Source organism: Periplaneta americana, chromosome 5 (genome assembly GCF_040183065.1).
Source record: "Periplaneta americana isolate PAMFEO1 chromosome 5, P.americana_PAMFEO1_priV1, whole genome shotgun sequence".
NCBI classification, from domain to species: Eukaryota; Metazoa; Arthropoda; class Insecta; order Blattodea; family Blattidae; genus Periplaneta; species Periplaneta americana.
In genome coordinates, this window is record NC_091121.1 from 171,081,452 (window position 1) to 171,109,415 (window position 27,964).

Genomic DNA, 27,964 nt, shown 5'->3' on the forward strand with positions numbered 1-27,964 from the left:
TATTTTGAATGCGGCATAGAGAACAGTTACGTTCAACTCTCCCGAGCGATGAGCGCGATTCACGCCCGAGCGCAACAGTGCATTGATGCAGAAGGAGGTACCTTTGAAAATGTGCGAAAACATCGACCCCGACATCTAGAATATTAGGTATGTATGCATACGTGAATATAAACTTTAAATTTGTCTTTAATCTAAATGCGAGTTAGTACAATGGAATCCCACAAGTTTTTGTGAAATCAAAGAGCCATATCTCCGTAACTGTTCGAAAACGGACCAATATTCATATGAACTTTTTGACTCAGAATGACTTCAGAATTACATCCCAATTTTTTTTTTTACCTTTCCTCGTGAATCACCCTATATATATATACTACAAAAAATAATGAACATTTTACTGTTGACAACATTGAAATCAAACTTAACAGAAAAGCTGTAGAAAATTTTATTTGTTTCCTGAAAAGTTGGGTTCAAAGTAGTTATTCCATTTTCCACTCACTGATTGATTATGAACAACGCATTTACATGCTTCAATATCTATATAAATAGTTTGAACTGGTAATGGAAATTACGGGAAAACGGTGGAAGGGATTTTAATACATGACCCCTCATTTTGAAGCTTGGAACGCAAAGTTTTTTCAGAAAAATAGTAGTTTTCAGTGAAATGCCAATTTTTCAACATAATTTTCCTATTTTCCAAAATCCATCTGTCGGCAGTTTTGAGAACTAAGTAATTGCATTTCAGAATAAAACAAAACACACACTACAGTAAACAATATTATACGAAGGCCATGATCTGCAAGAATGCTGACATATTTAGAGCTCAAATTCAATTGGTTATTAAAAACTTAACTTACTAAAAATAATTTACAGGTTCGATTCTGTGGTGTGTAATTTTCTGGGTACAGCTGTGTATTGGATATTAAAAACTACAAAACTTGAGGTGGTTTGATGGTATTATTACCATTAGATATGAAATATTATTGTAGTTAATGCCATGATGTGACTATTTTTCATTAATTATACATATTAATGCTATATTGATGATATGAAAGTGAAATGTTTTGGGGTTATATAAGTAGATGTAGAGAATAACTTAAATTAGATTTTGATTTCTATATTTTACTGAGTGGCTGCTATATAGTATATATAGTATATGTTACTGAAAGCTATAAAACTCACGTAAGATAATAATATTATTAAAGATATTTATATAGTTATTATTCAAGAGGGGTTGGGTCTTTTCCATATATATTTAATGGCGGTGTGGTGTAGATATTTATATGCGTGGTTCTCTTCAGTATTGGCTCGAGAGTATCTTTCATTATTATGGAAGCAAATAACTTTCAGAATGTCTGGTATTCTTCATTGAAAATAAATCTGAAAAATGTTTATTTGAACGTCTAATGAACTTAGTTTGCAGCATTTGCTGCACAAGCCACTAGTTATAATATAATATAATATAATATAATATAATATAATATAATATAATATAATATAATATAATATAATATAATATAATATAATATAATATAATATCTATATTAATAATAAATCTGTAGCCAACATTTTTCTGGGAATTTTCGATTTTCCAAAAATTATTGGTGTTAACATGTATAATTAACCATCCTGAAACCGAAAATCGCTTTTTTGAAATTTTTGTTTGTATGTCTGTCTGTCCGTCTGTTTGTTACCTTTTCACGCGATAATGGCTGAACGGATTTCGATGAAAATTGGAATATAAATTAAGTTCGTTGTAACTTAGATTTTAGGCTATATGGCATTCAAAATACATTATTTAAAAGGGGGGTTATAAGGGGGCCTGAATTAAATAAATCGCAATGTCTTTCTTATTATTGATTTTTGTGAAAAATGTTGCATAACAAAACTTTCTGTAAAAATAATTTGCGATAAGGTTTATTCCTTGAAAAATTTTGATAGGACTGATATTTAATGAGATAAATGAGTTTTTAAATTAAAATAACTGCCATCTAAGGCCGTGTAATGAATTAAAAAACAAATGACTTCGTCTATAAGGGGCCTTGGACAGCAACAATCGAAAGCTATGAAAGATAGCCTACAGAGAATGTTTCTGTGTTTGTATGAAGTAATATCGGAAGCTAAATTAACCGATTTGTATAATTAATTATTATTTCACCATTGGAAAGTGTAGTTTCTCTAGATGGACATAATGCTATAATGTTTTTACAGTAACTTCTGATATAATATAATATAATATGTAATATTATATAACATAATTTAAGTTATTTGAAGGGTTGAGATCCATAGTGGGCCAAGCGCCATTTACTGAATACGTAGAAAACAAGGATTAAAATTAAGTTATTACCATAATTCAATGGAAACCTATAACAAGTAAAATAAAATATACACATTAGGCTAAATCTAAATGATGTCAGTCTTCATTAAACTATGGTTGCATGTAATAAAAATTAAGAAACATGTTAAAGGAATTATCATTGCACCAAATGAGTGTCTCTGGACCAAAATGATCGCATTTTATTTCTTTGGATGCAATTTAAATTAAGTAACATATTAAACGATTTATCCTTCTATCAAACACGAATGTTCCCTGGATCAAATGTCCTATTTTAATTATGTAATTACTTTATATTTATTTCTAACGGGTGCAGCGGAGCGCACGGGTACGGCTAGTAATATAATATAACAGTATTTTTGGAATTGCAATATTAGTCTACTGCCGTTACTTACCGCTGGGAGAGCGAAGAACGATATACCGAGCAGTGCGCAGAAGGAGGCGATCACTTTGCCCTGCCATGTTTCGGGCACAGCGTCGCCATAACCCACCGTGCAAAGCGTTATCTGCAACATAAAAGTTAACACTTAACATAAAAATCATTACTCAGTGTTAGGAATAATGTATAAGGCAAGACTACAAACATACAAGAAATTAAGAATATGTATGATAAGAACTTTCTTGTGTTAAATATCATTAACACACCTTGTTAACATGTTTCGACCTATTTTCGGTTATCTTCGGAACTGGTCGTTGTTGGTCTTGGCGCCTCTGGTTTCCTATGTGGGTGCGTTCGTAGTGTAGAATCAAAGAGTGTATGTGTTTTGAAATTGAGTTATGTGTTGAGAATATCGTTGAGGTGTGTTTTCGTGTGTCTGTATATTTCATATTGTTCTAGTGTGTTGAGTTTCTGGCCTTTTGGTTGGATGTGCAGTATTTCCCTGTCTGTGTTGATGTCTCTGTAGGTGTGGTTGGCATTTGTGATGTGTTCTGCATATGTGGAGGTGTTTTGTAATTTTGTTATGGCTGTGATGCGTTCTTTGTAACGTGTTTGAAATGATCTGCCTGTCTGTCCTATGTAGAAGTTGTTGCAGGTGTTACATTTGAGTTTTTATACGCCTGTGTGGTTGTATTTGTTTGTTTGTATTGTTTGTGTGTTGAGATGTTTTTGTAGAGTGTTGTTTATTCTACATGCGATGTTGTAGTTTAATTTCTTGAATGAGGTTGCAATTTTATGTGTGTTTTTGTTTTCGTATGTTAGTGTGATGTATTTTTTGTGTTCTTGTGTTTGTGTTGTATTCTTCTGTTTTTTTATGGTTTTGTTTTGTCTTACGTATTATGTTGTCTATTATGTTGGGGTTGTATCGAACACACAGGAAACAACAGACGCCAAGACCAACAACGACCAGTTCCGAAGATGATCGAAAATAGGTCGAAACATGTTAACAGGATGCGTTAATAATATTTAACACAAGAAAGTTCTTATCATACATATTCCGAAGTGATACAGTGTTAAAAGTTGTGTAATCAAGATGTATAAGAAATTAAGTTCCTTTTTTAGTATAGGATAAGAATGTTACAAGCCTATGCTGAGATTTAATATCTACAACAGTGGTTATCAAACTTATTAGCACTGCCGACCCCCTTTCCATAGATATGTATTGTCGGGAACCCCTTCAACATTTTCAATAGATAGATAGATTTATTCGTTCAATAATATTCTTACATTTGCTTTTCAGCATAGAATAAAGAACATGTCCAATTCTTACGTTTAACGTATAAAATGTAAATATGACATATGTACAGAATTAATACCTTAATGACAATAACATATTATAGGTACAGTGGAATATATTTACCAATTAATAGTATTAAAATATTTACAGAGTACTGTGAAATGTCAAGAATTCATGTACAGAATAGAAAGTGTGAGATAGTAAGTAATTTTATGCTCGACCATGCCGAAATGTAGTAATTATACACCTGATAGCAGCCCTTTAATGGACCTCATTAAAGTACACCTATTCATTAAGGTTGAGGTGTTCCGCCAATCAGAAAGCACCATATGAAAGCTCAAGTATCCATTTCACCAATTGCACAATAAATAACCGACATTTGAAATAAAGTCAGTTCTGTTACTATAATAATTAGCGTTAATTGTAAATAATATTCAAATAAATTCAATTTATCATCTCGTTTTTCAATGTATAATTCAATTTCAAGGTTATATCAAGATTAATGTTCCTTTTACTCTCTAGATTATATCAAGGTCGTCGACATCTGTTTCTCGGAAAAAAATCAATACTTTCGCGTCTGCGCCCATCTCACAATTTACGAGGTAGGCTATTCACAAGATCAGTTCCGCTCCTCACTTAGATAACAATAACATGCATACTTATGAATAATTTCAAGTTAGAAATATGGTCGAGCATAAAAAGTCGTATGAAACTTGCCTATAATGGTAATTAAGACGCTCGTATGAAAATTATGAAACTCGCTTGAGCTCGTTTCATAAACATACTCGCGTCTTAATTACTACCATTATAGGCTCGTTGCATAATGTACTATTTTAGTTTTACTTTAAATAAAGCAGGGTTTTGGCTATGATTCTTAATGTTTTCAAGAAGACTATTGAACATTTTGATCATCATGTAACGTACTCTCCTTTGATAGCATGATAAATTTGATGATGGCGTTTGAAAATTATTTTTTCTACGGATATTTATACTATGTATGGCTGAATTAGTTGGAAAATTTTCTTTTTTACTTAAGAGGAAATTTATTAAAGAGTGTATATCCTGATATGTTAAGTTCATTATCTATAATTAAAAAAAATAATTTACATGGTTCTCTAGCCTTTGCTCCAACTAATGGCTCTTTTTTGTAATAAGAATATATTTTTACTATCTGCAGAATTTCCCCAAAATATTATTCCGTAGGATATAATGGAATGAAAATAGGCGAAATATATTGTCTTTAAGAGACTGCTGTTTAGAAATTGTTGTAACGACCTAATTGCGAAGCATGCTGGCTAAGTTTGGGGTTATTTCTTTAATATGATTTTTCATATTTAATGTATTATTAATATGCAAACCAAGTAATTTCGTTGTTGATGTTTCTAATAGGGGTATATTGTTGATAGTTGTGTCTATTGTTTCAGAGATTAAATTTGAAATGGTTTTAAATTGAATTATGTCAGTTTTATTAATGTTTAATGCTAGTTTATTGGTTGTAAACCAGTCATAAATTTTAAGGAGAATTGTTTCTGTTTTATATTTGAATGTGGCAAAGATCTTGTCTGTAATTATGATACTTGTGTCATCTGCAAATAGTATAGAAAAACCTATTACTTTTATTATGGGGCCAAGGTCATTTATAAAAATTATAAAAAGAAGAGGCCCTAATATAGAGCCTTGTGGGACCCCTGTATGAACATTTCCCCATGTTGAAGTAGATTTAATGGAGTTGCTGAATGCGTTGATTTCGAGTTTTTGTTTTCTGTTTAGGAGATATGACTCAAACCACTGATATGCAATGCCTTTAATACCATAGTATTCTAATTTTTTAATAGAATTTTATGATTAATACAATAGAAAGCTTTGGAGAAATCACAGCATATCCCTCCTACTTGTAATTTTTTATTAATAGCTTCCAGAATTGTATCAGTTAAATTAAACGTCATTTGCTCAGTTCATTTATTCTTTCTGAATCGAAATTGTTCGAGAATGAGAATGTTGTATCTATCAAGATGATGATATACTCTCTTATATATAACTTTTCGAAAACCTTTGAGAAGACTTGTAGAAAGGATAAGGGCCTGTAGTAGATATGCTCGATGTTAAAGAAAGATAATGTTATAATTAAGTTCGGAGCAGAAGAAGATATCACATAATATAGCCTACAATGTTAAGATATATGAATAGCATAGGCGGAGTTATGGGGACATGGGAGGGTACTGCCATTTAGTAAATTTAGTAAATAGTGGAACGTTGGTGAGTGAACATAGAACATTTGTCCTAGAAACATATTTTAGGAATAACGACACAGCTACACAAACACGTGTTTTTAGGCGCCATTGAAGACAAAGTGCAGTTCTAACTCATCAGATCATCATTAATTTGGTTAAAGCATTAAGAACTGGATCAGCCATCAATAAGAAGCCCCCAGATCGCCGAAGAACCGTCCGAAGTCCTGAAAATGTGGAAAGAGTGAGAGTGACGTGGCAGCAGAGTTCTCCTCGTTCTGTGCTACAGCATTCACAAGCTTTGGCTATATCGGACAAAAGTGTTCGAAGGATAGTATATTTAGACCTGAGTCAATTGCAGAATTTGTATAACAAATGATGTCCATCAATTCTTACACTTCCCATTATTGTATTTATAAGACAGAGTTATAAATTCCTAACAGTGAGTAGTTTCAATACTAATGTAGTAAACGTCACAAGAATTATTTCCTTCATGTGAAATATTTCACGAGAATAAAATAAAATTCTCATACTGACGGCTAAAATGCAGTGTCCATACTAGTAAAGTTTTAAAAACGGAGCATGATTATGTCCAGATGAAGGTTTGTTTGTAATTGAGAAAAAATTAAATAAACATTTGGTATTATCAAAACTTCATTTATATCTGAGTTTATATTTCCATAAATATGATTACATAATTACTCTAGTCCAGTAAGTCTGTTACACTATTCTGTTCCTATGAATACATAGTTGAAAAAGAAATCCCACAGATGTCAGCACAAGCCAAGATGATGCACAAAGACCCATTTTGATTGTACTGCTATGTTCACTCATTTTGATTTGGCGAGTTTGTGTGTCAAACTCTTGCTTTGTGTTTTAGTCTAAGCGTGCATTTTTATTCTGTCAGATCTGTTTGTGTTGTGTTTTCACAAATAACAACATTTAAAGTCAAGATCCAGAGGACATAATAGTACACGTGTCCAGTAGTTAAGTTGCTATTTTGAAGATTTTTAAGCAAAAACATTTTAGGTTCGCACATGGTTGTTTGCTTTGTCATGTCTGTTACCTGTCAGATCTCTTACTCCGTGTCATGTCTGTTACATCATTCAAAACAGTGCTGTAAAGCAAGGTGAGTGTACAGTGGCTGATTACTATGGAAGAGACACTGCACTATATTAATACATGTAGAATATGCACTAAATAGTACTTTAATTTTGACGTTCTCAATCGTCCATTTGTTTACAATTTTTGCAAATGACCCACCTACATTTCCATCCGTATAAGTTGGAAATTGTGCAAAACTAGACCCTCGTGATTATTATATTACAGGGATGCAGTATTGCCAAAATGTTTTGCACATGATAAACACGGATGACCAGTCTCTGAACAAACTCATAATGATAGACGAGGTCCATTTTCACTTGAATGGGTTCGTAAATAAACAAAACTTCATTGGGTAGACCACAAAATCCATATCTCATTCATAAAAAGCCTCTTCATAGCCAAAAAGTCACAGTATGGTGCGCAGTCAGTGTGTTTGGTGTTATCGGTCCATACTTTTTCCAGGATGATGGTGAAACAGTTACAGTAACACCAGATCTGTACGTCCAGTTGCTACGACAATTCTTGCAGAGGGAACTTCGACGAAGACATATGGCTGCAAGTCACAGCCCATACAGTGAGGAATTCTATACAGGTCCTAAGGGAAATGTTCCCGGAACATGTAATTTCTCGCTTTGGCGACATAAGTTGGCCTGCGAGATCACCAGATCTATCGGCACCTGATTATTTCCTATGGGGTTACCTCAAAGGAAAAGTGTATCAGGAACGACATCACACATTGGAACATTTGAAGGAAAAAATTGAAACAGAAATTCAACAAATCCCAAGAGATATGCTGCAGAGTGCGATGGATAACTTCAGGCGCCGAGCAGAGATTTGTGTCAAGTCTGGTGGAGCTCACATGTGTGAAATAACATTCAAGAAATGAATAGAAAACAAAATGGCATACTTTAAAGTACATTTTAATTTTTTGTTCAATATTATTTCCCCAATTAAAAAGTTGTTTCCATACTTACAAACTGTCTAATCGTTTCTGCCGTGCCTAGTGTTATCCATCATGAAACCAACTCTTCTTCTGATACCTCATTCTTTCTCTTCTCGCACAGCTCCTATATCAGGTCTCGCCTTCTCATCTTTACTAAACAACTACGATACTTTCAAGAAGAGGCTAAGCGATTTCTTACGGACGCAGTAAAATTGAAGTTATAATTATAATCATGAGTGAGTTTAATAATTTCATTATATTTAAGTATATCATTATTATATATATATATATATATATATATATATATATATATATAATTTTAATGTACCTAAGTACATATGATATTTCCATGCAGATATTCTGCGTCATCATACGATGAAAGAGTAATGGAACGGAGAAAAATTCTCTCCGGCGCCGGGATTTGAACCCGGGTTTTCAGCTCTACGTGCTGATGCTTTATCCATTCCATTACTCTTTCATCGTATGATGACGCAGAATATCTGCATGGAAATATCATATGTACTTCGGTACATTAAAAAATATATATGATATGCGTAAAATCACTTCGTGATTTAAGACGGCGCTCATTCCGTCGGATCCCGGCCAACTAGTCACTCATATCGAGTGCACCTCAGCACAGGTATGGACTTTGGTCCTGCGTTCATAGACATCTATGACGTAGTGCAGAGGGCGGCACTAGAGGGAACCCAAGAGTTGGAGCTTAATTTGAGACGATTCTAACCGGCGTCGGAGTTGTATCCGGTGTGGCTTAGTGGATAAAGCATCAGCACGTAGAGCTGAAAACTCGGGTTCAAATCCCGGCGCCGGAGAGAATTTTTCTCCGTTCCATTACTCTTTCATCGTATTATTATTGTTATTATTATTATTATTATTATGTTACATTAATAATTATATTTTGTTTACAGGTTCTATCATACTGGTTGAGTGGAAGAGAAGGCCGAATGACCTTAACTCTGTTAGTTAAAATAAAACATTATTATTATTATTATTATTATTATTATTATTATTATTATTATTATTATTATTATTATTATATTATTATTACTATTATTATTATTATTATTATTATCATCTTTATTAAAAAATGAAGACGTTTCACGCAATTCAAGGAACGTCATATATCCCTTGTTACTTTTTAATTTACCTATTTTGTATCAAATGTTTGAATTTAAAAGATTAATTTATAATGAACATAATATTATTAAGACGTGATGTGACTTGGACTATGTACTGCTGAGTTACATCTTACTGTTTGTTGAATATCGCTAAATATAGAGAGGACAATAGCTAATCAAACTCTCCTGATCGTGATCTCCGACTCGAGCTGTAGACAATATTACCATTAGACGCATGTGTGTGTTTACAAGGTGTTGCTGTGTTTACGTTCGCAAAGGGAACATATTGTCAAATCTGCTGAACGTGAGCGACAGGAAGAGCTTGCTTAGATTGGACAAACACCGGCCCTCAAAATCTGAAGCCTGCAGGTGATCACGCCACTGTTGTGTTTGTGTGTATACAGTTATTGTTCATGGATAATCTGTAACTACTTCGTTACTGAAGTAAAATCGTTATGAAATATTCTCTCTCAAATATAGTATGCACTTCTCAAGTTTAACCGACGATATTTTCTATTTTTATTTGTAGGAGTAAGTAACAGATAGCGTTAGAAATTACAGGTTTGAAAGAAGGTGATATAATAAATTTAATATATTTAAGGGGAGAGGATAGTATTTTTCAAAACTTTTTTCGTATTTGGTGTAAAATATTAACTTTTTTTTTGTGTGCAGAGAGCTCATAGCTGTGGAAACTCAACCAAATAAAAATATTAAAAAAAATATATATATATATATATATATATATATATATATATATATATATATATATATATATTGGGGGCCCAATTTTGAAAAAAATATATCCAATGCAGGATTGTACTAAAACCGATATATCTAAACCGTTTTTAAAGATAGATTCAAACAGTTTTTTGCAATGTATTTGCAAAGGCATGTTCTACAAACTGTCTGTAACATAATTTTGATATTAGTCCCTACGTTTGTAAAATAAACAATTAAAATTTAATAACAATTTTCTGATTTCCTTTCTTGCAAACAAACGGACGTATTTTTAAAATGAAATCAATTAATAAAATTCTGTTACAAGGGAAAACTTTCCTAATAGTCTAAAGAATGTGTGTTCTAAATTTCGTGCATGTATCTTTAATAGTTGAGAAATTATATCCATTTTTGTTTGGCAACGTAGCAAAAAAAAAAAAAAAAGAAGTTAAAGGAAACCGATAAAATCGGGCGTGTGATTTAAAAATCCGTAGTGCAGAAAGTTTAGAAATGACTTCTCAACATCCTATGAGGGCACAAATACCCACAAAATGTTATGCAATGCATTTCACACATATCAAAGGTTATTTTAATGAAAAAAAAAACACAATTTGAAAATTTAATTTACCGGAAACAACAATAAAAGTGGGAGAGTGATTTAAAAATCCATAACGCAGGAAGTTTAAAAATGGCGACTTAACATCCGATAAGGGCACAAATAACCACAAAATGTTATGCTATGCATTTCACACATATCAGAGAGTATTTTAAAGAATTTTTTTTTTGAAAATTTATTCATTTTTCACCAAAAAATACCATCCTCTCCCCTTAACACATTCTGTTGCACAATAAGGATCATATTAAAAATGAAACAACCAACGAAACCAAGTCAAATTTTATAAGACCGCAGGAATGCACTGCGTCGAATGTTCACCTACTTAGATATAACAAGCGGAGAAAATCCAATGTAAACGGCAAGCGGTAGAGCATGAAAGTCCAGGAATATTATGGACTGGAAAACATCGATCATAGAGGAATGGTATTTAAGAAATGTTAATTCATCATAGAAGGTGAATTTGATACACCTTAATACAAATTAATTTTATTTCCTAGAATATATCAATCTATAAAATACAAAATCAATAATTAAATAAATTAAATTAAAAATAAATAAATAAAAATTAACAAATAAATGAATAAAAGTAAATTAATAAATAAGTATAAATATAATCTATAAGTTACCTACTAATAATAACTCTGTAACCAAAATGTTTCTGGTAATTTTCGCTTTTTCAAAAATAATTGGTGTCAACATTGTATAATTAACCATTATGAGATCAAAAATCGCTTGTTTAAAATTTTTGTTTGTATGCCTGTCAGTCTGTCTGTCTGAGTGTTTGTTACATTTTCACGCCATAATAGCTGAACCGATTGATATGAAAATTGGAATATAAATTAAGTTTGATCTAACTTAGATTTTAGGCTATATGGCATTCAAAATAATTTATTTAAAAGGGGGTTATAAGGGGGCTGAATTAAATAAATCGAAATATCTCGGTTAATATTGATTCTTGTGAAAAATATTACATAACAAACGTTTCTTTAAAAATGATGTCCGATAAGTTTTATTCTATGCAAAATTTTGATAGGACTGATATTGAACGAGATAGAAGAGTTTTAAAATACGAATGCATTTTATCATCGTCACCTCAGACTAATAGGCTATAATGAAATGAAAACAAATGACTTCGTCTATAAGGGACCTTGCACAACAACAAGCGGAAGCTATTCATTTAACACTATTTTATACGAATATAATTGCAAGATGGAAATATATAAAATATGTTTATCAACATTAACATATAGAGAATGTTCCTGTGTTTGTATGAAGTAATCTCAGAAGCTACTTAACCGATTTGTATAATTATTATTTCACCATTGTAGTTTGTCTAGATGGACATAATTTTATAGTCTATGTTATTACGGTAACTCCTGAGTGAATCGAGGTCAGGTAAGATTATAATAGATTCTTAAGCACAGAAAAATTGATAGGCTATTCTGTACATTCGTTTCCTATACTTCTTAAAATAATATTTATGTACCATATTAATTTTAATCTCAGAGAATTAACGAACAACGAGAGTGTATTGATTTATTCTGCAGTAATAGTACGTAAGGTTAGCATATGAGTCAAGCATATTATGGTGCACTGTTGTAAAAGTTTTTCCTCTTGAGATTCAAGAGCCCCCACAACAAATAAAAAACTTACTTATCGGAGTACATCCGATATCAACACACTTTTTAAATAATATAAGGCAGTTCAATACCTTATTTGAAGCGGCATCGTTTTGTGAAAAAAAAAGAAAAAAAGAAAAAAAGAAAAAGAAAAGTCAATTCTACGCCATCACTCAAGCATAGGCTTATCATTTAATGGAAATATTCTCCTAGCCGAGAGTAAGAGTTTTCAGTTATTACGAGTGTATTTCATTTGAAACGCAGACCAATTGTCTATTAGGTGTAATATAGTATCAATCTTAAAAGTAGAATTGACTGAACAACTCTAGAAAGTATTGCATGATAATAACGGTTAAATTCATAGTTTTAAATACAGCTTTCAAAATGATTCAGTAGGAAATGACTTACAACATACAAAAAGCTATTATTCACTAAGTAATTACAAAACTGTCTTTAGATTTAAGTCAATATTTATTTCTAACAAGTGCAGCGAAGCGCACGGGTATGGCTACTTATAAAAAATAAATAAGTAAAATAAATTAATAACAATAAATAAATATTTCCCTAAACCATACATGGGCACAATTTTCGGTTACGTGAAGCACTCGATTTGAAATAGTTTGTTTACTAGGAGAGGAGACTGCAGAGTAGGATGGGAAATATAAACTGCTGTGACCTGCGTCACCTTATCGTAATCCCTAAGGCGGTCAGTGGCGAATTATTAGGAAAGCGCTTGGTTTACGTGAGAGACTCGAAAACATTTATTCAATTTAGCAAATTAATTCGGCAGACTTAATCATAAACCTCTTTACTATTTCTCCATCATTGAATTGATTTAAATCACAGGCGAGAAATTGCGTAACTAGCCAATAATATTCCATCACGTTGTCTACGTTTATTTTCTTGAATATTTTGGCGTTTATCAAGATTACTTAATAGATTTGCACGTTCTCGACCTAAAATAATTTCAGAAAATCATATTTCGTTTTCTACGCACATTTGATATTTTTTTTTATAAAATTCTTTTGGAAATAATACGTACAAACAACATTTAATTTTTCGTACCTTTTAATACATCGTGTTTAAGGTATAATGTCGTATTTAGTATATTATGCAAATGTTAAGATCATAAATTTTCTTCGGAATAGCACGAAAAAATAACATTTAATTTGTCTTACCTTCTAATTCAGCATGTTCTTTATGACATAAGGAGTAATGTCGTTATATATTAAATTTATTAATGCCTAATAGGATTTTCGAGCATAACATACATCGTATGTTTTCCCCTTCTAAACAGCAAAAAAAAAAAAACTCTTCTCCTACCATTTCTCATGAAATAATCGATTTCTAACGCGTACACACTGCTTTGATAATGTCATTATGCCACCACTGATATTGCTTATGAAACTGATATAGTACCTGCCCACGCCTAGGAGCTACGTGAGGGAGGAACGGGGACTGTGAAGATAATGTCACTCAGAGCGATCAGCTCTGTGAAGGTCAGTGAGGCACTAATTCTCAAGTGAGGCACGATGCCCATGTTTGCGCTAAACTCTCCAGCAATATCCTTAATATTCCCGCCGTTTTCTGCGTGTTGAATAATATTTATATTATTAAAAATACTCAGACTTGAAAGTGTTTGTGACATGATGCCTTACCGGTAAGCGAGGGCTTGGATTCTCGTCACAACAGACTACGTTGTACTGTTTTCTATTTTCTTTAGACTCAAACGCATATCTATTCTACTAAATCGGCAGAGCAGTGCACCAACTATAATTTATGGAAGCGAAATTTGCGTTACTATCAACAAAGACAATAATTCGAAGTATTTTCCAGAGCCTTGTACTTCAGGGGCTAATGCAATACCAATTTTAACTAATTAACCTTTTCTTAACATCATCTTTCCACGTGTTTTATTACATTTGAAAGAAAAAATTCTAGATTACATATTTAGATGTTTCCCTTGTTAGTAAAAGTAAACAATACAAGTGATACTTACCACTCCCCACCAGAGGGCATCGGCGAAGTTGGAAAATTTATCGTTGGTGTCCTTCTCAGCGAGGTATACGAGGAATGACGCGAAGATTAGGCCCAGGAATCCTATGTAAAGAGTGGTGATCAGCTCCTGAAAACAGACAAAGTTGCAATATTTTGTAAACTTCACTGTTTATTTTATATACACAGTAATATCACAGTCTAGTAGTCACGAAGCTCAATACATAGTAAATATGCATCCATAGATAGTTGCTAATCACTAAGATCGCTAATATCGCCTCATTACAGACAATGCGAAATAGTACCGGCACAGTCTATTGTTCCTAGCACCCTCACAACTCAAGCTTCGTGACTGTTACACCTACTAGACTGTGGTAATATAAGGGCTGCTTTAACACTTCGTACTCTTTTTGTGGTACAATATGAGACTCGTGCCTAGAAAATATTAGGTCTAACATACGATCTTCGGCCTTCCGTTACTGTTTGTGGTAGATTCGCAGCGAAGAAAAGTCAATGGTACATTTTTTTCTTAAATACTGTAATGTAAACGTTTACAATTTGAATTGATTATATTTAAAAGGGCATTTGTCCACAATTTTCGAAAATTGAGTTATTGCAAGCACTTACATTGATGGAGTTGTAAAAAACATAATTAAATTAATGAAAATAGCTGAAAGTAGGCCTTATATATATATATATATATATATATATATATATATATATATATACATACATTTGAAAATATATTGCCTACGTCAAAAGCTTATGCAGGGTGGAAGTGAAATAACCCTGCAGATTGAAAGGGACGATAGGGTATAGGGCGCGCCACAGATTTTGGCAACTGAAATAAGTAATGGGAAACTTAAGTGCGAGTGTCCAACTTTTGTAGCAATTTATAGGCGATACAGCTGGCACTTGTGATTGGTAGATTGTTGATGTGACGCGTATTTAGGAGGAGGTACCGTTCTCGGCTGCAGTGGCAACAGAAACTCACTGACTGGACACTGTGCTCAAGGACACACCGCAGGAAAGTTAAGTGCGAGTATCTTACTTTTGCTCTGGGCAGCAAGACTGACAGCTGTGATTGGCAGATTGCTGAAGTGACGTGTATAGGAGGTGGTACCATTTTCAGCTACACATGAATAGATGTTCGCAGACTGTGCATTGTACTCAAGGACACGCGCCAAAAACCCTGGCGTTAGCTATACACGTAAATGAATAGGGAACCTATATTACGTTTTGAGATTAAGTGCACTGTTAATTATTAGAAAATTAAGTCTGAAGTTTCAACAGTCCTACAAGATCGTCACTAATACCCTCTACTCCTATACATCTGTAAGAGGTCAACGAACTCTGTGAGTCTCCGTACGTACAGTACGATTATTTAGTCCTGACAGTCGCCGGAGAAATGCGCCTGGGTCAGGCGAGTCCATTTAGTTACGCCAAGGGGTGTTTTGGTTAGTCTCTCGCTTGCCTTCAGAGAGATCGGATGTCATGCGTGCTGTAGAGCGCTATGTTCCAGTTCAATTAAGCTGTACTGCATTCCTTTACCGGCCGCTCGCCCTTATCTCTACTCCGGAGCTCTCCCCACAACTACGATTTCTTCCCCTCTTTCGCGTCGCTGAAACTGTCGGGACTAAATAATCGGTCTGTAAGCTGCTATCTGCCAAGACATTTACACTCGTTCGCTTCGTGTAATGACTTGAATTTAGGGATTTTTAAAATTATGGGTCTGGTAGCTCGGCAATGAAAGAACAAAAATGGCGAACGATATTACCTACCTAGACTTTATAGAGCCTTCACTTCCTAAGGCGTAAGCAAAACGGAGGAGTCAAGCTGGAAATAACAGCGACGCGACTATAGTTCGGAACGTGTTCTGAATTGCTTGCTGGAACAAACCTATTAACAACATAATTATAATTTATTTATATCGTCGCTATGGTAACTTTACCGTGTTTACTTGTTTGTGAAATGTTTTAAATATTTTTCGTCCATATTTTGGACTCGAAACAAGAACTTAAACTATTGCATTAAAGTAAGAGTGAAATTGTTTATTTTTAATCAAGGAAAATAGTTAAATATATTAATATAACGGTAAGGCAAAAACTTGGAATAATTATTAAAGAAATTAATGACAGATGCCTTTAATTACAAAATGATGATCGAAAAACCTTACTTCAAAGTCCCATGTGGTATATTTTATGATGTTGTTATAACTGAAAAATCTATCGTCAATTGCTTTCATTTGTAACAGTAGGCCTTGACTGACCGAATATGTAAGGACTGGCGCTCTAAGGGGTGCAGGTCGGGGTTTGGGACGGCCCACAATGAACAAGTCATGCTAAAGATCTTTATATTTACGTAGTGTCAAACTGACCTATGTGCAACGACGTCTCCTAGCAAATTACACACTATCACGCGTGTGTCCTATATACATAGTGCCCAGTTTGTGAGCATGTTGCTAATGCAGCTGAGAATGGTACCACTTCCTGTACACGTCACATCAGCCATTTGCCAAATACAGTGTTGTCAAACTGACTGCGGTAAATGTAAAACACTCGCACTTAACGGTCACATTACTTACTTCACACGCCAAAAACGGTGACGCGGACTGTACTTGTTTGTGAATATGTTAAAAACGTTTATTAGGTAACTGAAAGATAATTACCCAATGATACTTGACTGTAATTAATGCGAAAAACACGTACCTGTCTATGAGCATATACGACAGAACCCAACAGCTTCCAGGTACCACCTCGGCGATCCATGCGGACCATACGCAGAATCTGGAAGAAGCGAAGTCCGCGGAGAGCGGAGGCAGCGAACACCTGCCCACTGGAACCCATACTCAGCACCACAATCGAGGCAAATATGGTGCTCACGTCTGTTTGGGACAAACAAGGCATTAACATCAAGTGATAACATTTGTTATTTTCCGAATCTCAAGAGTCTGTCACACTTAAAATTTCACAAGAAGAATCCGTGAAACACAAAAAAACGTCAAGGCGGAACTTGACTTAGATGGAAACTTGTGCAATGCAAAGAAATAAGCTGGCATTGTAGTGTTATTTATTTTGTTTATTAAGGAAGTCAATATTTCAGGATCCTACTAAGAATTAATGCAGAAATGAAAACTGAAAATTGAGGCCACTCTCTTTTAGGACCGATTTCACCAAGCTTATTTAACTTTAATTGTTACTTAAAGTCTTCTTTATTGACACTTAAATGAACAATACATTTCACAAACAGAAATTGGGATTTCTTTTTCTAATTTTTATAAATGACCTTGGCCCCATAATAAAAGGAATAGGTTATCCTATACTATTTGCAGATGACACAAGTATCATAATTACAGACAAGAACCTTGCCACATTCAAATATAAAACAGAAACAATTCTCCTTAAAATTTATGACAGGTTTACAACCAATACACTAGTATTAAACATTAACAAAAATAACATAATTCAATTTAAAGCCACTTCAAATTTAATCTCTGAAACATTGGACACAATTATCAACAACATACCTCTACTAGAAACATCAACAACCAAATTTCTTGGTTTGCATATTAATAATACAATAAATTGGAAAAATCACATCAAAGAAATAACCCCCAAACTTAGCTCAGCATACTTCGCAATTAGGTCGTTACAACAATTTCTGAACAGCAGTATCTTAAAGACTATATATTTTGCCTATTTTCATTCCATTATGTCCTACGGAATAATATTTTGGGGAAATTCTGTAGATAGTAAAAATATATTCTTATTACAAAAAAGAGCCATTAGAATAATAGTTGGAGCAAAGGCTAGAGAATCATGTAGATTATTTAAAAAAAAATAGAGATTCTAACCTTAACAAATCAATACATATACTCTACAATAAATTTCCTCTTATGTAATAAAGAACATTTTCCAACTAACTCAGCCATACATAGTATAAATACCCGCAGAAGGAATGATTTTCATACGCCATCATCAAATTTATCATGCTTTCAAAGGGGAGTACGTTACATGGCGATAAAAATGTTCAGTAGTCTTCCTGAAGACATTAAGAATCATAGCCAAAACCCTGCATTATTTAAGGTAAAACTAAAAAATTACTTAATATCTCACACTTTCTATTCTGTAGATGAATTCTTGACATTTCACAATACTGTGTAAATATTATAATACTATTAAATGGTAAACATATTACATTGTATAAAATATTATTGATATTAAGGTATTAATTCTGTACATATTTCATATTTGCATTTTATATGTACTGCATTTTATTGTTAAACGTAAGAATTGGACATGTTCTTTATTCTATGCTATAAAGCAAATGTAAGAATATTATGGAACGAATAAATCTATCTATCTATCTAAGCTTTCATTAAACTACATTTAAGTTAACTGATCAATATTTGGTCATTTAAATAATTAATCCTGCATTAATAACAATAATTTTCATCATGGCGAGGACAATGATGGACTTGATACTTGAAAATGATGATTTCTCACCAAGGCAGGAGAGGATAATTTCCGAAAGAGAAGATTATTTTAATATAATGGAGGAAAAAATTTTGAAAATGCGGCTTAGGCTAAGCAAAACATAAGCATGAATACTATAGAAAGTGATTTAGAATTTCCAAGTGATAGTTAAGTACTTCATAATATTATTTAAATGATACACTTATTCAAGAAACGTTTAATCAATCTTCCTTAGCCGAAAATACGGTACGGTAACTAAAGTAATACGAATAACAAATTTATCATGTAGACCTAATATTAAGGGGATGCGCTACTGAAAAATGACTGTTTTTGAAGAAATGTCATGTTTTTTTTTTTTTTTACTCTTCATATGCTAAATTCCGATGCTCCATTACCACAGCCTGTGTTTCAGCTATAATATGCACTATAAAAAACATAGAAAACTCTTGTTTTAGATTCCAAAAAAAAAAAAAAAAACGGTTTCCAAAATAAATGTGTTATTTTCAAATTTTATTTTCAAAATGGTTATTTCTTGACTTAGATCATTGAAATTTTCTTGATTAATTCATAATCATGATCATAATATGCTGTTAAAATTTCAATACATTATCTCTTAAACTATGTATTGTGGGTCCCTATCACCACGGCATGGCGCGTCCTCAGGTTGCGGATAGAGGAGACGGCCTCCAAATATGGAGGGTAGCTGCGAATATATTGAATAAGCAGTCGTGGACAGCCGATAAGGGGTGGTCCTCCAGCTTGGGGGTTGGGCGAAAGGCTAACAACCCATCACCGTAAAAAACAGCTTGTTACGAAACTTATCAATAAGCCTCGGAATGGGACTGATTTTCTCCAGCACGACCATAGCAAAGGAAAAAGGTTATAAGATTTGGTACATGGAACGTAACTAGTCTTTATAGAACAGGAGGGGTAACATTAGTAGTAAAAGAACTTGCCTGTTATTATTCGGTTGAAAAGCTTTTGTCATCTAGTCTTCTGTCAAAAAATCTGAAAGTTAGAATTTATAAAACAGTTATATTACCGGTTGTTCTGTATGGTTGTGAAACTTGGACTCTCACTTTGAGAGAGAAACAGAGATTAAAGGTGTTTAAGAATAAGGTTCTTAGGAAAATATTTGGGGCTAAGAGGGATGAAGTTACAAGATAATGGAGAAAGTTACACAACACAGAGCTGCACGCATTGTATACTTCACCTGACATAATTAGGAACATAAAATCCAGACGTTTGAGATGGGCAGGGCATGTAGCACGTACGGGCGAATCCAGAAATGCATATAGAGTGTTAGTTGGGAGGCCGGAGGGGAAAAAGACCTTTGGGGGGCCAAGACGTAGATGGGAAGATAATATTAAAATGGATTTGAGGGAGGTGGGATATGATGGTAGAGACTGGATTAATCTTGCTCAGGATAGGAACCAATGGCAGGCTTATGTGAGGGCGCAATGGACCTTCGGGTTCCCTAAAAGCCAGTAAGTAAGTAAGTAAGTAAGTAAGTAAGTAAGTAAGTAAGTAAGTAAGTAAGTAAGTAAGTAAGTAAGTAAGTAAGTAAGTAAGTAAGTAAGTAAGTAAGTAAGTAAGTAAGTAAGTAAGTAAGTAAGTAAGTAAGTAAGTAAGTAAGTAAGTAGTATCTCTTAAAATGTAGAAATTAGAAAATTCAGTAGCGCATCCGCTTAAATTTGAAGGCATTGCAATAATGCAAATCCATAAAGTCTTTCCATTTTGCTTGTTGCATAATATCTAATCTAATTTACGAAATTAGCCTCGATTCTCTGTTGGTAAAATTACGATATACAATGAGAACCTGAAATAGTGAACATTGTTCTTGCGGACCCTGTAAGGTGGCTGAAGTCCGAGTCGATGTGCTCCATCCTAGAATCGAACTGCCTACAATTGAGGCTCCACTGTATTGATAGATTTCATTACTACATTTAAACATGGGGAATCCTAAATATGTTATATTAAAGCAATGGAATAACTTACCCGTAAAGGAAACGGATGAAGAAGATTAGTAGGAATCCAGGGTCCCAATTATACCAGGGAAGTATGTAATATGCTAAGGTTAATCGATAACCTCTCTTCGTTCAGCCTGATACGTAGGAAAAGAGATACTCGAGTTTTCCGTATTAAAATATTGAACATAGGCCTATCAGTTGCATAGAATCTTAACGTGAACAGTCGATTCATGGAAGAAATAGGACTGTTTGTAGGCTATTCCAAGTGATTCATCTATTGTAGTAGAAATGACATGGTACATTTTTTATAAACGAAATCCCTTCTGAAATTTTGTGTTGCACAGTTCCTCGTAAGAATTCTCTTTCTGCTCATAAAATTCCACGTTCACCATCATCCCTATCCAAGAATACTAGTCGTCTTCGGAATAATCGGCTATGGGTTTAACCGCCATTTTGTTTTACTAGGCCTACTAATCACTGGTTATCACCTTTAACCGCTCGAATATGGCCGGTTAGAGACTACCATGGTTAACCTCCTGTTTAAGTCGTAACCGAGATCGATTACCGTAGAAATGCTTAACCAGGAGTTTAGTGGCAATTTTAACCAGTGGTTACACTAACCGACGTTGATGCACGTGACCATAAGTCTCTTGTATAGTAGTAGGCCTAATAGTATTTAGTATTTATTTATTTAACCAGGTAGAGATAAGGCCGTCAGGCCTTCTCTGCCCCTCTACCAGGGGATTAGCCTACAACTATAATATGAAGAACAAAATTAGGATTAATATTAAATTTACAATTAAAATTACAATAAGAATTAAAGTACTGCAATATTACCTGATTAATGAAAGCTAGACATTTTATCATAGAAATTAAGAACAAAAAATATTTTTGTATTTACTGAATTACAAATTAAACCTAGAATAACAAAATTCTATAGTGATGAAATTACCGGATATTGAAATATTTTGTGACAGATTAAGAGAACTAATTACAAGAAACCATGTCTGTACGAGTCTCAATTACTGACCAAGTGCCTAGTAAGTTTGCGTTTGAATTCAATTTTATTTCGACAGTTCCTGATGCTACCAGGTAACGAATTTCAGAGTCTTGGCAGGGCTATTGTGAAAGAGGATGCGTATGAGGAGATGCGATGGGATGGTATTGTTAGTGTTGTTTCATGGCGAGAGCGTGTGTTCAGATTGTGGTGGGAAGAAAGGTAAGTGAAGCGAGACGACAGGTACGAAGGAATAGAAGAGTTCAAGATTTCGAAGAGAAGGAGAAGTGAATGTAAATTTCTTTTCTTATCTAGTTTAAGCCAACCTATTGCTTCCAGGGATGGCGTAATATGATCATATTTACGAACATTGCTTACAAAACGTACACACAAATTATGAATATTTAAATACTTATATAGTCACAATCATGCCATGGTATGAAAGAAAAATTTCACAACCTCGAGCGGGATTCTTTCATACCATGGCATGATTGTGACTATATAAGTATTTAAATATTCATTAATGTCACATCAACGGACATATATACGTCATCCAACATCGTAAGATGAAGTTTACATTTACAAATTATGAGCACGTTGAAGTTTCGTTTTGTTGTCGCTGGAGAAGTCAGTCAGTAAAATGTCGGCATAATCAAAATAGGGAAATACAAGTGTCTGCACAAGGGACTTTTTTTAAGCAAAAGGGAAGATCCTTTTTAGCACATGGATAATAGAATATACTTTCCTGCAGCTTTCTATGATTTGCATGTCCCAGTTGAGATTGTTATCCGTGTGAATGCCAAGATTTTTTTTACCGAAGAACTGAAAGGAATATGCACTGTACTTACTTTAACGGGGGAAATGTCGAGATGCTTTACAGCGTCGGTTTGTCGTTTGTGTCCTAATATAATTGCTTGTGTCTTTCCAGGTTTGATATTAAGATGGAATTTCTTTGTCCATGTCACAATCGAGTCAATGTCTTCGTTCAATTTATCTATAGCGTCATTTACTTGCTCTAAGCGGGAAGAGATATAGCATTGAAGGTCGTCAGCATACAAGTGATAGTTACAATGCCTTACAAGAGATGTAATATCATTGACATATATTGTGAACAACAATGGTCCGAGTACCGACCCCTGTGGTATACCTGACGTTATGTTAAGCCAGGAATAGCTGAATTCAAATGCAAACTTACTAGGCACTTGGTCAGTAATTGAGACTCGTTCAGACATGATTTATACAGGGACATCATTTTATTTTTACTAACTTTTCTAATATCAACCTGGCTATACCTTTGGAGAACTGGAAACACCGTTCGCTATCTCCTTCCACGGCTGGAGTTCGATGATATTGGCGTAAATCACAAACAAGTCACTTTACTGGGTACAGGAGGGAAGAAAACTAGTTAATCCATTTACGTAAACTAGGAAATATCGCGATTTTGACTTCGATAATTTTCATTAGGTTTTTGTTTAATCAAAATGCTGTACTGTATTAACTATAAGTGTTTTTACGCACGAACTGAGTTATCCATGCGAACGTATTCATTATGCAGTGTATATTATACTGTCTACAGCACATTAGCGTACAATTTAGAGAATGAAGTTCAATTGAAAAATAATCATAATATGGATATTTAAAGACATATTTGAAAATGGTGGCCGTTCATTTCGATACAGGCTTCAGTTCTTTTGTGCATATTATCGCACTATAGAGTATTGCATCTAATTCCAATTGCCAGTTTCGTCCTTCGTATACTAGTAACTCATGCTGAAATAATTCTATACCTACTCTATAAAAGAGTTCCTTATGTACTGTAAATTCAATCTCCACTTCTGCCCGACCCGCACAGATAAAATTACTCAGACATGCTATCTACTGTCCGTCCAAGTGTTTATGCTGCAGGATCGTAGAAAGGGGGAAATCACGTGACAGTTAATTACTTAACGAGGCCCTTTTATTTAAGTTATTTTAAACAGTTGTATAATATTACGTAAACGTCCAATTCCTAACAGAAATTAATGTTTTCAGTAAAGAGCTAAGACAGCCCAGCTTTTTCAGAGGGGCGAGCAGAAGCAGGTGGGGGAAATCGGGATGCGACGTAGGCAAACGAACAGTACCTGTGCGAAAATATGATTCAATATCGAAAGCTCTTTCGTCACTGGAAAACGCGAACATATTTCTGGAACGTACTATACTCACTAACTCAGTGCTGTTTACTATATGCGGCCTTGATTCTGTCTGGAGGACAGTTGGAACTTCATTTGTAGAAGGGGTGGGAATGAAGTACATTCAAAAACTCAGGTACAATAAAAATTGAAGTAAAAATAAAATGATGTCCCTGTATAAGTATTTAGAGGGTGGAATCCAGCCAAAACGTGTCGATATCAGATATGTATATATATAATAGTGCTAATTATTACGTATTTTTAATTTCATGATAAAGGGAAAAATGCTTTTACTTCAAATGAGATCGTACGGGACGATTAGTAAGTATGTCAGGGACAACTGGCGTGCAGAGAACATAATATTAATGTCACTGAAAACTATAGCGTGCGCTAGTCCTGTTCATTAAAGGAGTTTACTTGCTGTGAGTGTAATGGATTTTCCATGTGTGGTAAATCGCTTCTGTGAATCAATACCGCTAACAAATTAATGTATCTGAAACTGAACAATGTTGTAAAAAGATGAATATATACAGTGTGAAAAAAAAATTATTTACGATTAATTCCCTTTAAGGCTTCTCGTGCTGTGAAAGGTACACGACTCTGAAAGACTTACCCCTTTTCAGAAATCGTAACTTTCTTTGACAGCAAGAAAAACATTACTTAAAAATTTGGTAAATAATGTTTTTGCATCATTTGGAAGCTCATTTCTTCTATATGGTGCAGAATCGGTAGAACGGAGAAATTCTCTCCATCACACTGGGACTCAAAATCAGGTTTCCAAGCTTTACGTGAGGCGCTTTATCCACTAAGCCACACCGGATTGAAGTTCCGATGCCGGATTGAATCCCTCTCATTTTTAAGTTTTACCTACTTGTTCTCCTTTGTTGGCCTACCCTCGTGTACCGTGTCACAGTATGTGTGACAGTAGACACAATGTCCAACCACAAGTACAGAGGTGCACTCATTACGAGTGACTAAGTGGCCGGGATCCGACGGAATATGGCGCCGTCTTGAACCACAAAGTGATTACTTACGCCTTATCGTATTAGTATGATGTACCGGAGTACATATGGAGTTTCAGTGCAGTAATTCCGCGTATCCATATGGTGAAGAATCGGTAGAACGGTACATCATAGTAATATTATTTATTATATTTTCAAAAATATAGAACTTATACACATTATCTCAATGTAACGCGCCGTGGCGTCGCGATCTAAGGCATCCTGCCTAGGACTCGTGTTACGGAATGCGCGCTGGTTCGAGTCCTCATGGGGGAAGGAATTCTCTCATGAAATTTCGGCCAATGTATGGGACCGGTGCCATCCAGCATCGTGATGCACTTGGGAAGCTACGATAGGTAGCGAAAATCCAGTTTCGTAAACCAGCTATAACAGTTGGGGGAATCATCGTGCTAACTACACGATATCTCCATTCTGGTTGGATGATCTTCCACCTCAGCTTCGGCAAGTGAACATGAGGCCAACAGCCGGCTGGTCGGTCTTGGCCCTTCAGCGCTGTAGCGTCATGGATTTATTTTTTACTTACACATGATCTCAATAATTTCATAATTATTTGAGCACTTACAATATAAGTGCATTGAAGTGCATTGTAAGTACACTATACTTACTATGCCGTACGCGATCTTAAGTGTCTGTTTTCTCATATTTCACACTTTCCGATATTTATTATTCTTTTGGACGGATAAAAAGTAGAATTCTATTTGGCCAAAAGACTTCATTGGGGTAAGAAATTAAAGCTTAAACATGTGGCTATGTTTTAAATTAAATTATTATTTTCAGTCGTTTAGAATTATTTTATCCCATACATATACAAATATACAAATATATATATATATATATATATATATATATATATATATATATATTTTTCTAAAGTGTTTATATAATGTGGCATATCTTTTGAATGGTTCAAGATAAATACATAATTTTTGTATGTAACATTCTCCTTACGTAGGATTATTTTCGAAAAAGAAGGTTTACCTAGGGTCAATTTCTAATGGAGTTAGGTCGGTCCAAAATTTTATTAATTTTTTTTCAAAAAAAAATTCTTTGGGTCCCCAAATTCGATTTTCAAGTTTGAATTATATAAATTGCTTGGTTACACCCAAGAATCATGTCACCAAAGTTTGAAAGACATTAAGGTAAAATGTGGAGTCGATGAATACCTTAAAAATGTTCTCTACGTTTTTGGGAATGCAGGAAGTTAGTAGACTCATATTTAAAGTGAACTGAAACAGATGAATATTTAAAAATCGGATAATTGTCTTTATATCTGGCATCAGACACGTATTCTGCAACATAATATATCCCTCTACGAAAGGAAGTGGACTAATTTCGATACATTCTGCATTGGCTACACTAAATTTATGGCCATCTCGTACACTTACCTATAATACAGAAAGGCCTCCTGAGGAATTTTAGTCGGCCTATGGCACCTTGATACCTAGATCTGCAACCTGAGGACCATAGCCTGAAAAGAGTGGAGAAAATATTAGTTCATATAATGGAAGACAATTTAATTCTTTCAATGTGCATGTAAAATTTGCAGTTAGTTTTATTAAGATCTTGCAATAATAGTAACAGAAAAAAGTAATGAAGTAAGTCGGAGAGTAATAAATGTGTTAACTAATTATCCAGTGGAATAAAATTATGAGGAAAAAAAAGAGTAAACAATATTATTATTATCCATGTCTCCTATGATATTCATTACAGTTAGGCTAATTTTGTTTCCTGAAGGTGTTTATTTGTCAGTTCATTTGTTGACACATTTCTGTAATTTCTCTGCTGTAAAATGAAGAATAGGCTACTAAGTGGCAACTAGTATTGTTCGCATGTCCTGTAATATCTATTTTCTTTCTTTTACAACCCGTGAATACTGTAGTAATTTTACATGTAATAATATCACAACATCAAAAAAAAAATGCAATAAATTGTTAACTAATTCTTCAGTGAGATATGGCCAGATTGATTACAGAACAACTAAATAAAATAATAGAAGTGCACGGCGCATGTGACGACAGCGAAACCCCTGATGGTCTGGCTGTGAAGCATAACATTTGAAAATTTGAGTGCGATATTGGTGGTTTTGTTGGTTAAATTATAAACACTGTTAAAGACGAATGTTACTACAGTCCGCATTTCACGAGAAGATCCGAGCAAGGAATGAAAGTTTTTCCTCCACTCTTATAACTTACCCCGACACGGAACTGGGCGGGCCATTGACTGAGCCTTGCTTGTACCAGCCGGCCAATGACATCACTCCCATCCACCTGCTCCTTCAAGAACGCTGAGTTACTAGCTTACTCTCTCCTCTTACCCCGCAAGGACCATACCCCCCTCGCAGGGATCCTCTCGTGAAATTTGGACAGTATTTTTGTGTGTTTATGCTATTTAATTAAGATAGTTAGTAAAAATTTCAACAGAACAAGTATAAATAAAATATTAGTTCTGACAAAATTTTCACTTATTTTCTTAATTAAATAACATAAACATACAAACGACTAATAAAATAGTCTCAAAATAAATAGGCTATGGCGGCTATTTTGTTGTTCTCTGTGGGTTTCTCTTGGTTACGAGATATATCTCGTATACAACAATGTTTCCCACTAGCATCCAATCAGAAAGTTCCATCGAAACGTTTAGCATTCTGGTAAAAGGGTAATAAAACAATCGCCTGCACAGTCTTTCTACAGGAAACGGGAAACTGTAAATTCGTCCGATAGAAATAATTACCTATAATCTGACATGTAGACTCGTCCACATTCCTACTAAATATCGGTATCATGGAAGTGTAAACTCGTCCGCATACCTACTTAATATCAGTATCATGGAAATGTAAACTCGTCCGAATGCTAAAGAGAACACTTTCCTTTCCATTTTATCCGACTGGCAAGTGGGATGTTAAAAATGTTTCTCATGAAAAGTACTTTTAATAAAATCTACCATGGACAAATATTAAAAAAAACCTC

At 34.1% G+C, this 27,964-nt stretch overlaps 1 protein-coding gene across 1 annotated transcript in view; it reads right to left on the minus strand.

Annotated features, from left to right (window-relative positions):
* Positions 1–27,964, minus strand: part of LOC138700278 (potassium voltage-gated channel subfamily KQT member 1-like) — a 677,493-nt gene that overhangs the window by 210,224 nt on the left and 439,305 nt on the right. Inside the window, exons 3-6 of the mRNA XM_069826783.1 lie at positions 26,384–26,466; positions 17,075–17,250; positions 14,371–14,496; positions 2,728–2,838 (exon numbers count right to left, since the gene is read on the minus strand). Of these exons, the coding sequence (XP_069682884.1) occupies positions 2,728–2,838; positions 14,371–14,496; positions 17,075–17,250; positions 26,384–26,466 (496 nt within the window). The remainder of the gene's footprint in view (positions 1–2,727; positions 2,839–14,370; positions 14,497–17,074; positions 17,251–26,383; positions 26,467–27,964) is intronic.